Source organism: Ranitomeya imitator, chromosome 9 (genome assembly GCF_032444005.1).
Source record: "Ranitomeya imitator isolate aRanImi1 chromosome 9, aRanImi1.pri, whole genome shotgun sequence".
NCBI classification, from domain to species: Eukaryota; Metazoa; Chordata; class Amphibia; order Anura; family Dendrobatidae; genus Ranitomeya; species Ranitomeya imitator.
In genome coordinates, this window is record NC_091290.1 from 132,421,600 (window position 1) to 132,434,364 (window position 12,765).

The following is a 12,765-nucleotide window of genomic DNA, read 5'->3' on the forward strand; positions in this document are numbered from 1 at the left end:
GTCCTGTGTTTGTGTATGAGGCTTTTTCCTCAGATTCATGGCCTGAAAAGGGGTTTTACGGGATTTGAAAAATATGGCTGCTTTCTTCAGGAAACAGCGCCACTCCTGTCCACAGTTTGTGCCTGGTATTGCAGTTTGGCTTCACTAATACTGATGAGCTGCAATACCAGATCCAATACATGCCATACCCATACACTGCAACATATGCAAAATTCTTATACAAAAAATGATAACTTTCTGTTCCGATTTCTGGAATGCCGAGCAGTCCTGAGAATGGAGCATCAGAGCACCAAGGACAAGGCCCTGCAGATCCATCTGAGTACAGCCTAAGTGCTCATGCTCGGCCTCTGCTCCATTCATTGTCTATGGGACTGTCGGAAATAGCCGGCGCTGTACTGGGCTTTCTCCAGCAGTCCTATAGACAATGAATGGAGTGTAGGGGCTTAGCCCTGTCCTCAGGCCGCTGGTGTCCTGTTCTCAGGATTGCTGTATGTTCCTGCGTTCGGACCCCCAAGTGAGTTATCCCCTAAAATGTGCATTGGGGTTAATTATCAATTTTCCGAAAACTAGTTTTAATATATATGATTAACACAGAGACTTATGCGGAGAGGGGAGAAAGCGTTTGCTGGACACCTCTGGTGGATCTCCTTCTTGAACAAAGGATTGGACATGATGAAATCCATCAGCCTGATCCTTCTCCCTCCCCAATATCTGCTATTGGGGGAGAAGTGGCACCATACACATTGCACCAAACACATTAGATGGTCGTCTGATAATTGTAGATTCATCAAGGGTCTGGAGGGGAAAGGTCAGGCCCTTCTGACCTTGGGCAAACTGGGCACCATGGTAAGGGATCCTTTTTAATCTGAGTTATGAGGCCCCCTTTCTGATAATGGGTCTGAATGTGAACCGTACTCCCCGATAATAATGTGATATAACCCGGCAATGTCCATCTCGTCCCGCAGGTCGTCAGCGCAGCACCAGATGAAGACGTCGGCGTCCTGCACCCCTGGCACCAGCTGTTTAAGGCGATCAGTGGGATGCAAAGGTCTAAAAGAGCCTGGGTCATTCCTACAATTTCAGTCTCAGAGAACCTTAAAAGCATCCCCTCTCAAGTAGTGCAGGTACGGAAGGCAATCTAGGTCCAATATGAATCACAATAGGTGTTATTTATGCCCCAAAGTCCTGAATCCAGCGCCATTCACCCAATTACTAATAAGAACACCATTTTTTCTTTTATGGTTTACTGAGTATAAGGTGAATGCTGGCCTCTGTTGTACATAAGTGGAATTACATAGTACAATTTTGCCATTTAATTCAGGATACAGTGCAAATAATTGATCGTAAAGAGCTCCTGATGCCGTGTACATGACCGAGCTGCAGACTTTCCTGTTTAGCACTTTATTTGTTGTGAACACAAGTACCAATTAAGATCTCTCCAATTGTTGGATCATTTATTATGATCGCTTTTCTAGCAATCCCAAGAATGGGGCTCCGTCTGAATGGGGCGGAGGTCAAGTATCGTCACCTGCATGCCATTTGTTCTCTATAGGACTGCCGGGGGAAAAAAAAAGCCTAGTACAGTGCTTGGTTATTTCCAGCAGACCCATAGATGGTGTGTGCATGCTTGACCTTCGCTCTGTTAAAGCGAGCCCCATTCTGCGGGCACATCCCCAGCAATCGGTAAAGTATCCTGTGTCGGATAGTGATTATTTGTGTTTCCTTCTTGCAGATTAAGTCAGATAAGCAATACCAGAGCAGCGTTATATACAGCATCAAAGGGCCAGGGGTAGACGAGGAGCCCAAGGGAATCTTCACCATCAATAAAACTACCGGAATTGTGTATCTGAACGCGGTGCTGGATCGTGAGAAGATTGATCGCTTCAAGGTATGTCATACAGCAATATCTTTATATCCGTACATAGCACGTAGATGTCGTCATCTCTGAGGCTTCATCGCCTCTTTCTCCTCCATAGCTTCGGGCTTTTGCACTGGACAGCGATGGCGCTCCCCTTGAAGACCCCACTGATTTAGAGATCGTCGTTCTTGATCAAAATGACAATCGTCCAGTGTTCTCGCAGGCGCTGTTCAAAGGATATGTGCTGGAGAACGCAATTCCAGGTAAGGTGCATTTATCTGCGTCCAATATTTGTAGGTTCAGAAGGTGCATGGTTTCCCCCACCTGTATCCAGGAGCTTCTTTTATTTTCCTGGACCCTTATAATAACCTATTAGATTGTATAGACTGTGACCATCTTGCTTATTTATTTCCCTCCTTTAGGAACTCTGGTAATGAGGGTGATCGCCAGCGATGCAGATGATGCGAACACAGACAACGCTCAGCTTAAATATGCCATCGTCCACCAGGACAGTCCAGAGATGTTCAGTATTCACCAGGACACGGGAGAAATCAGGACCGTCCAAGTGGGGCTGGACAGAGAAGTAAAGCCACCTCCATGTTACATGTGTGAAGAGTGGAAGATTTTAATGGAACATTAAATAGTTTACCTGTCTCTGTCCCTACAGTTGGTGGCATCATACAACCTCACTGTACAGGTGGCCGATATGATGGGAGACGGGTTATCCAGCACGGCCAGTGCAGTCATATCCATAGGAGACCTCAATGATAACGCACCTCTGTTCACCCAGGAAGAGGTAAAGCCGCAAATCACAGGTGTCCTAGTCCTTGATAATCCCTTTGCCCTATGAGATTGGATTTTTTTTTACCTATAGAGAACCCACTGAGGGGTCCCGTAGTATAGTCAAACCCACTGAGGAGTCCCGTAGTATAGTCAAACCCGCTGAGGGGTCCCATAGTATAGTCAAACCCACTGAGGGGTCCCGTAGTATAGTCAAACCCACTGAGGGGTCCCGTAGTATAGTCAAACCCACTGAGGGGTCCCGTAGTATAGTCAAACCCACTGAGGAGTCCCGTAGTATAGTCAAACCCACTGAGGGGTCCCGTAGTATAGTCAAACCCACTGAGGGGTCCCATAGTATAGTCAAACCCACTGAGGGGTCCGTTAGTATAGTCAAACCCACTGAGGGGTCCCATAGTATAGTCAAACCCACTGAGGGGTCCCATAGTATAGTCAAACCCACTGAGGAGTCCCGTAGTATAGTCAAACCCGCTGAGGGGTCCCGTAGTATAGTCAAACCCACTGAGGGGTCCCATAGTATAGTCAAACCCACTGAGGGGTCCCGTAGTATAGTCAAACCCACTGAGGGGTCCCATAGTATAGTCAAACCCACTGAGGGGTCCCGTAGTATAGTCAAACCCACTGAGGGGTCCCGTAGTATAGTCAAACCCACTGAGGGGTCCCGTAGTGTAGTCAAACCCACTGAGGGGTCCCGTAGTATAGTCAAACCCACTGAGGGGTCCCGTAGTATAGTCAAACCCACTGAGGGGTCCCGTAGTATAGTCAAACCCACTGAGGGGTCCCGTAGTATAGTCAAACCCACTGAGGGGTCCCGTAGTATAGTCAAACCCACTGAGGGGTCCCGTAGTATAGTCAAACCCACTGAGGGGTCCCGTAGTATAGTCAAACCCACTGAGGGGTCCCGTAGTATAGTCAAACCCACTGAGGGGTCCCGTAGTATAGCCAAACCCACTGAGGGGTCCCGTAGTATAATCTGTGTGCCTCCTACCTTCCAAAATCCTACCTTCCGTATTGCACCCCAACATCTACCATTAGGGAACAGTCGGGGAGAGCCCCCCAATACACATTAGATGATTGGCAGGATTCGACGACATATTTCGTGTTTGGCCGTTCTGTCTCCCGTATAATAATAATGTTGTGTATGACTGATTTCTGTTTTTTTTTTTAATTATTTCTTTATTTTTCATTGTTGTAGTTTGTTGTGGATGTCCCAGAGGAGAGCAGCGGGTTAGATGTTGGCAGAGTGAGCGTGACAGACAGAGATCTCCGCGGTTCCCCAAACTGGATGGTCAAATATTCAATCATCAGTGGAGACCCCCAAGGTGCATTCTCTATTCGCACAGACACGCAGACCAATGAGGGAATTTTGTCCCTTGTCAAGGTAAAAACAAGACTTGCACCACAGGTAGATGAGATTTTAATAAGAAAAAAAAAAAAATATATATATATATATATATATATATGTATGTGTGTGTTATATATAATATATATATATACAGTATATATATATATATATATATATATATATAAAGGCTGAAGAGCCCGGCGTTACCAGAGCATAGTGACTGTGTTTAGTTATAGCACCTCACTTCTCACATTTTCCTCCTCACATCTCTCATTTTCCCCTCATTCCTGTCATTTTCCCCTCACTCCTCTCATTTCTCTCCTCAGACCTCTCATTTTCCCCATAACTCCTGTCATTTTGACCTCACACCTGTCATTTTCCAATCAATCCTCTATTTTCCCCTCACTCCTCTCATTTTGCACTCACACCTCTTCATATAACTGTGTGTCATCTCCTCCTGTATATAGTATATACCTTTGTGTCATCTCCTCCTGTATATAGTATGTACCTGTATGTCATCTCCTCCTGTATATAGTATGTACCTGTATGTCATCTCCTCCTGTATATAGTATATACCTGTATGTCATCTCCCCTGTATATAGTATATACCTGTGTGTCATCTCCCCTGTATATAGTATATACCTGTGTGTGTCATCTCCTCCTGTATATAGTATATACCTGTGTGTCATCTCCCCCTGTATATAGTATATACCTGCGTGTCATCTCCCCTGTATATAGTATATACCTGTGTGTGTCATCTCCTCCTGTATATAGTATATACCTGTGTCATCTCCTCCTGTATATAGTATATACCTGTGTCATCTCCTCCTGTATATAGTATATACCTACTGTATATGTCATCTCCTCCTGTATATAGTATATAGCTGTATGCCATCTCCTCCTATTTATAGTATATACCTGTGTGTCATCTACTCCTGTATATAGTATATACCTGTGTGTCATCTCCTCCTGTATATAGTATATACCTGTGTGTCATCTCCTCCTGTATATAGTATGTACCTGTATGTCATCTCCTCCTGTATATAGTATGTACCTGTATGTCATCTCCTCCTGTATATAGTATATACCTGTATGTCATCTCCCCTGTATATAGTATATACCTGTGTGTCATCTCCCCTGTATATAGTATATACCTGTGTGTGTCATCTCCTCCTGTATATAGTATATACCTGTGTCATCTCCTCCTGTATATAGTATATACCTACTGTATATGTCATCTCCTCCTGTATATAGTATATACCTGTATGCCATCTCCTCCTATATATAGTATATACCTGTGTGTCATCTACTCCTGTATATAGTATATACCTGTGTGTCATCTCCTCCTGTATATAGTATATACCTGTGTCATCTCCTCCTGTATATAGTAGATACCTGTGTGTCATCTCCCCTGTATATAGTATATACCTGCGTGTCATCTTCTCCTGTATATAGTATATACCTGCGTGTCATCTTCTCCTGTATATAGTATATACCTGCGTGTCAACTCCTCCTGTATATAGTATATACCTGCGTGTCATCTCCTCCTCTATATAGTATATAGCTGTGTGTCATCTCCTCCTGTATATAGTATTCAATTCAAAGAAGCTTTATTGGCAGGACCAAATAAACATTATTTTTGCCAAAGTTACACGTCGGTGCGGTATCTGTGTACACCATGTGGCACCCTACCTCACCTGTCTTTTGTATTCTTTGAATTTTAAATGGTTAATAAAGATTACTGATTTTTTGTTCTATATGGACTTGGAGGTCGTTTTTTCTGGGCCCTTGAGACCCATGTTCTATTATTTTTGCCAAAGCACATGTACAGTAGGCAATAGGGAGTCGGGACTGTGGGGATAATGGGTGGGGACTGTAGGAATGATGGATGGGGTACAGGGTGGGGGGTAATGAAGTCCATGGCATATCATGGTTGTCTTTCTCGCAGCCTATGGCACGCGCTCACATACTGAGCTGCTATCTCCACTGCGCTACCTTCTTCCACAGTAGGATATATGTTTTCTCTTCCTCCTTCATGGAGCTGAAATCCAGGAAGAGATCGGAGAGTCTCCTGAAGTGAGTGTCCCTCACTGCTGAGTATTTGGTGCAGTGTAGCAGGAAGTGGGTCTCATCCTCCAGGTCACAGTGTAGGCACAGTCTGTCCTCCCTGGGCTTGTAGCTCTGTCTGTGCCGGCCGACCTCGATGGCCAGATTGTGGGCACTGAGTCTATACCGGTTCAGGATCTGGTGGTCTCTGGGGTCTGAGAGTTTCTCCAGATATGGAGCCAGTCTGTAGTCTCTCTGTAGACTGAGTAGGAGATCTTGTGAGGATCGGAGGTTGCGTGCAGGTAAGTACCGGAAGACGAGGTTACAAATGTATGGAGGAGACAGGTTGTGGATGGCCTTGTATGTCATGGTTAGGGTTTTGACCTGGAGTCTCTGGGTAGTGGGGAGCCAGTGAAGGGATTGCCAGAAGGGAGAGGCCGGGGAATAGCGGGGGGACACTTGGATTTGTCGGGCAGCAGAGTTTAGAATAGATTGGAGGGGTGCGAGAGTGTTCGAGGGGAGGCCACAGAGCAGGAGGTTGCAGTAGTCAAGGCAGGAGATGATGAGGGCATGGACTAGGGTTTTTGCAGATTCTTGGTTTAGGAATGTACCGATCCATGAAATATTTTTGAGTTGAAGGCGGCAGAAAGTGAAAAGGGCTTGGATATGTTGGTTGAAGGAGAGATCAGTGTCAAGGATGACCCGAGGCAGAGAGCTTGTGGGACTGGGGAGAGTGCGCAGCCATTTACTGTAATGGATAGGTTCGTTGGGGCGGTCGCGTGAGATGGGGGAAAGAAGATGAATTCTGTTTTGTCCATGTTAAGTTTTAGAAACCTAGCGGAGAAGAAGGATGAAATAGCGGACAGACATTGAGGGATTCTGGTTAGTAGGGAGGTGATATCTGGTCCAGAGATGTAGATCTGTGTGTCATCAGCATAGAGGTGATACTGAAAGCCATGAGATTCTATGAGCTGTCCCAGGCCAAAGGTGTAAATGGAGAAGAGCAGGGGCCCTAGAACTGAACCTTGCGGGACTCCGACAGATAGGGAGCGACGTGAGGAGGTGGTGTGTGAGTGGAAGACGCTAAATGTTCGGTCTGTTAGGTATGATGAGATCCAGGATAGGGCCAAGTCTGTGATGCCAAGGGATGAGAGGGTCTGTAATGATAGGGAATGGTCCACTGTGTCAAAGGCAGCCAACAGGTCGAGGAGGAGGAGGACAGAGTAGTGTCGCTTGCTCTTGGCGGTTAATAGGTCATTGGTGACCTTAGTTAGGGCAGTTTCAATGGAGTGGTGTGACCGGAAGCTCACTTCAACTCTGACTGAGGTTGATGAGATTTCTCCTCTCAGACACATCTTAGAAAATGAAATCAGACACCTCAAATTAAATGTGCTGTTTCTTTTAATGACCTTTTGGTGGGTACTGATAGGCATATTGATGACTGATCCATCAGGTAATACTATAGTGGTTAACTCAATTACCTTTCAATAATTGGGTCCATAGTTCTATTCTGGCTAAGGTCAGAGTAATTTTACCTCTCAGTTGTACTTTATAAATTGCAAATGGACCAACTCTAGATTTTCATGACCTATCGGTGGGCACTGATAGACATATTGATGACCTAGCGATTGCATAATGCTCAGGTAGCACGGTGGCTCAGTGGTTATCTCTATTACCTTTCAACGCTTGGATCCTTAGTTCAATTCTGACTGAGGTCAGAGTAATTCTACCTCTCAGTTGTACTTTAGAAATTGAAAAAGGACCTTCTCTAGTTTTTCCTGATCCTCCCATAGGTGCTGGTAATATCAATGACTTTGTCAAAATTTGTTTTTGGAGCAGCATGGTGGCCCAGTGGAAAGGACTGGTTCTCTGCAGCATGGGAGACTGGGGTTTGAATCCCACCATGGGAAATTGCTAATGGACCTGTTTTAGCTTTTCCTGATCTTCCCATAAGTGCTGGTAGTAATATCAATGACTTTGAAAATGATTATCTCTTGAGCAGCATGGTAGTCTAGTGGAAAGGACTGGTGCTCTGCAGCATGGATGTCATGGGTTTGAATCCCACCATGGGAGATTGCTAATGGACCTGCCTTAGCTTTTCCTAATCTTCCCATAGGTGCTGGTTGTAATATGTATGACTTCGACAAAGGTTGTCTTCTGAGCAGCACGGTAGCCCAGTGGAAAGGACTGGTGCTCTGCAGCATGGGAGTCCAGGGTTCTAATCCAACCATGGACGACATCTGCAAGGAGTTTGTATGTTCTCCCCGTGCTCAGATTGTCGGCCACCAATTCTTGAAAGACATACATGTAAGGGCGAGTGATGGACGTACTGTGGCTAATGATGTGTCTCCTGTGCAGCATCCAGGAGGGCTGCTTGCCTGCCTCCCCCCTTTGGGCAAGTATTCTGATTGGATTAATGTTCTGACACAATTAGCAACATATTGATTTGTATATATAAGCAGCTCAGCACAAGCTGAGCTGTGAAAAAGTCTTTTTGGGACTTAGGAAAAATTTTCCCCCTTCTATCCATATCATTTCAATAAATTCTTATGTTCCTCCAATCCCCAGAAACACAGGACAGGAGCTGCTTACCCAATAGACACAGGTAACACCACAGCACCTCCATTGTATGTCTTTAGAGCATGGGAGGCCGACAATCTGAGCACGGGGAGAACATACAAACTCCTTGCAGATTTCGTCCATGGTTGGATTAGAACCCTGGACTCCCATGCTGCAGAGCACCAGTCCTTTCCACTGGGCTACCGTGCTGCTCAGAAGATAAACTTTAGCAAAGTCATTGATATTACTACCAGCACCAATGGGAGGAGCAGGAAAAACTAAAGCAGGTCCATCTGCAGATTCCCATGGTGGGATTAGAACCCAGAACTCCCATGTCGCAAAGCGCCTGTGCTTTCCACTGAGCCACCGTGCTGCGTCAAATCCACCTTGAAAAAATTGCCAATGGATGTGCTATTGTTTTTCTTGACTTGATCTTCACATTGGTGCTGGTAGTAATATCAATGGCTTTGCCAAAAGATATCTACCGAGCAACACAGTGGTCCAGTGGAAAGCGCTGGTGCTCTACAACATGGGAGTCCAGGGTTCAAATCCCACCATGGGTAATTGTAAATGGTCCTGCTCTATGTTTTCCTGATCTTTTTTGGTGCTGGTAGTAATATCAATGACTTTGCCAAGGATTGTCTTCTGAGCAGCACGGTAGCCCAGTGGAAAGGACTGGTGCTCTGCAGCATGGGAGTCCAGGGTTCTGATCCCACCATGGACGACATCTGCAAGGAGTTTGTATGTTCTCCCCGTGCTCAGATTGTCGGCCACCCATGCTCTAAAGACATACGATGGAGGTGCTGTGGTGTTACCTGTGTCTATTGGGTAAGCAGCTCCTGTCCTGTGTTTCTGAGGATTGGAAGAACATAAGAATTTATTGAAATGATATGGATAGAAGGGGGAAAATTTTTCCTAAGTCCCAAAAAGACTTTTTCACAGCTCAGCTTGTGCTGAGCTGCTTATATATACAAATCAATATGTTGCTAATTGTGTCAGAACATTAATCCAATCAGAATACTTGCCCAAAGGGGGGAGGCAGGCAAGCAGCCCTCCTGGATGCTGCACAGGAGACACATCATTAGCCACAGAACTTCCATCACTCGCCCTTACATGTATGTCTTTCGAGAATGGGAGGCCAACAATCTGAGCACGGGGAGAACATACAAACTCCTTGCAGATGTCGTCCATGGTGGGATCAGAACCCTGGACTCCCATGCTGCAGAGCACCAGTCCTTTCCACTGGGCTACCGTGCTGCTCGGAAGATAACCTTTGTCAAAGTCATTGATATTACTACCAGCACCTATTGGAAGATCAAGAAAAAAAAGAGCAGGTCCATTTGGAATTTCCCATGGCGGGATTAGAACCCAGAACTCCCATGCCGCAAAGCGCCTGTGCTTTCCACTGAGCCACCGTGCTGCTTAATATACTACTATGAGAAATTGCAAATGGACCTGCTTTAGTTTTTCCTAATCGTCCCGTTGGTGCTGGTAGTAATATCAATGACTTTGCCAAAAATTATTGTTAGAACAGCACGGTGGCTCAGAGGAAAGGAATGGTGCTTTGCAACATGGGAGTCCAGTGTTCAAATCCCACCATGGGAAATTGCAAATGGACTTGCTTTTTCTTCACTTGATCTTCCCATTGATGCTGGTAGTAATATCAATGACTCCGTCAAATGTAATCTTCGGAGCAGCACAGTAGCCCAGTGGAAAGGACTGGTGCTCTGCAGTATGGGAGTCCAGGGTTCTGATCCCACCATGGATGACATCTGCAAGGAGTTTGTATGTTCTCCCCGTGCTCAGATTGTCGGCCTCCCATTCTTGAAAGACATACATGTAAGGGTGAGTGATGGACGTACTGTGGCTAATAATGTGTCTCCTGAGCAGCATCCAGGAGGGCTGCTTGCCTGCCTCCCCCCTTTGGGCAAGTATCCTGATTGGATTAATGTTCTGACACAATTAGCAACAAATTGATTTGTATATAAGCAGCTCAGCACAAACTGAGCTGTGAAAAAGTCTTTTTGGGACTTAGGAAAAATTTTCCCCCTTCTATCCATATCATTTCAATAAATTCTTATGTTCCTCGAATCCTCAGAAACACAGGACAGGAGCTGCTTACCCAATAGACACAGGTAACACCACAGCACTTCCATTGTATGTCTTTAGAGCATGGGAGGCCGACAATGTGAGCACGGGGAGAACATACAAACTCCTTGCAGATGTCATCCATGGTTGGATTAGAACCCTGGACTCCCATGCTGCAGAGCACCAGTCCTTTCCACTGGGCTACCGTGCTGCTCAGAAGATAACTTTTGGGAAAGTCATTGATATTACTATCAGCACCAATGGGATGAGCAGGAAAAACTAAAGCAAGTCCATCTGCAGATTCCCATGGTGCGATTAGAACCCAGAACTCCCATGTCGCAAAGCGCCTGTGCTTTCCACTGAGCCACCGTGCTGCGTCAAATCCACCTTGAAAAAATTGCCAATGGATGTGCTATTGTTTTTCTTGACTTGATCTTCACATTGGTGCTGGTAGTAATATCAATGGCTTTGCCAAAAGATATCTACCGAGCAACACAGTGGTCCAGTGGAAAGCGCTGGTGCTCTACAACATGGGAGTCCAGGGTTCAAATCCCACCATGGGTAATTGTAAATGGTCCTGCTCTATGTTTTCCTGATCTTTTTTGGTGCTGGTAGTAATATCAATGACTTTGCCAAGGATTGTCTTCTGAGCAGCACGGTAGCCCAGTGGAAAGGACTGGTGCTCTGCAGCATGGGAGTCCAGGGTTCTGATCCCACCATGGACGACATCTGCAAGGAGTTTGTATGTTCTCCCCGTGCTCAGATTGTCGGCTACCAATTCTTGAAAGACATACATGTAAGGGCGAGTAATGGACGTGCTGTGGCTAATGATGTGTCTCCTGAGCAGCATCCAGGAGGGCTGCTTGCCCGCCTCCCCCCTTTGGGCAAGTATTCTGATTGGATTAATGTTCTAACACAATTAGCAACAAATTGATTTGTATATTAAGCAGCTCAGCACAAGCTGAGCTGTGAAAAAGTCTTTTTGGGACTTAGGAAAAATTTTTCTTCTATCCATATCATTTCAATAAATTCTTATGTTCCTCGAACCCTCAGAAACACAGGATTGGAGCTGCTTACCCAATAGACACAGGTAACACCACAGCACCTCCATTGTATGTCTTTAAAGCATGGGTGGCCACACACCTGAGCACGGGGAGAACATACAAACTCCTTGCAGATGTCGTCCATGGGGGGATTAGAACCCTGGACTCCCATGCTGCAGAGCACCAGTCCTTTCCACTGGGCTACCATGCTGCTCGGAAGACAAACCTTGGCAAACTAGTAAATATTACTACCAGCACCAATGGGATGAGCAGGAAAAATTAAAGCAAGGTCATCTGCAGATTCCCATGTTTGGATTAGAACCCAGAACTCCCATGTCGCAAAGCGCCTGTGCTTTCCACTGAGCCACCGTGCTGCTTCAAATCCACTTTGAAAAAATTGCCAATGGATGTGCTATTGTTTTTCTTGACTTGATCTTCTCATAGGTGCTGGTAGTAATATCAATGGCTTTGCCAAAAGTTATCTACTGAGCAACACAGTGGTCCAGTGGAAAGGACTGGTGCTCTACAACATGGGAGTCCAGTGTTCAAATCCCACCATGGATAATTGCAAATGGTCCTGCTCTACATTTTCTTGATCTTTTTTGGTGCTGGTAGTAATATAAATGACTTTGCCAAATATTGTCTTCTGAGCAGCACGGTAGCCCAGTGGAAAGGACTGGTGCTCTGCAGCATGGGAGTCCAGGGTTCTGATCCCACCATGGACGACATCTGCAAGGAGTTTGTATGTTCTCCCCGTGCTCAGATTGTCGGCCACCCATGCTCTAAAGACATACAATGGAGGTGCTGTGGTGTTACCTGTGTCTATTGGGTAAGCAGCTCCTGTCCTGTGTTTCTGGGGATTGGAGGAACATAAGAATTTATTGAAATGATATGGATAGAAGGGGGAAAATTTTTCCTAAGTCCCAAAAAGACTTTTTCACAGCTCAGCTTGTGCTGAGCTGCTTATAAACAAATCAATTTGTCAGAACATTAATCCAATCAGAATACTTGCCCAAAAGGGGAGG

At 45.6% G+C, this 12,765-nt stretch overlaps 1 protein-coding gene across 2 annotated transcripts in view; it reads left to right on the plus strand.

Moving 5' to 3' along the window:
* The window catches only part of CDH15 (cadherin 15), a 45,709-nt gene that overhangs the window by 15,025 nt on the left and 17,919 nt on the right, over positions 1-12,765 (plus strand). For both annotated transcript variants that reach the window (XM_069738945.1, XM_069738946.1), the window contains 6 exons: positions 966-1,124; positions 1,733-1,888; positions 1,977-2,121; positions 2,281-2,441; positions 2,526-2,654; positions 3,855-4,040. In XM_069738945.1, coding sequence (XP_069595046.1) covers positions 966-1,124; positions 1,733-1,888; positions 1,977-2,121; positions 2,281-2,441; positions 2,526-2,654; positions 3,855-4,040 — 936 coding nt within the window. The remainder of the gene's footprint in view (positions 1-965; positions 1,125-1,732; positions 1,889-1,976; positions 2,122-2,280; positions 2,442-2,525; positions 2,655-3,854; positions 4,041-12,765) is intronic.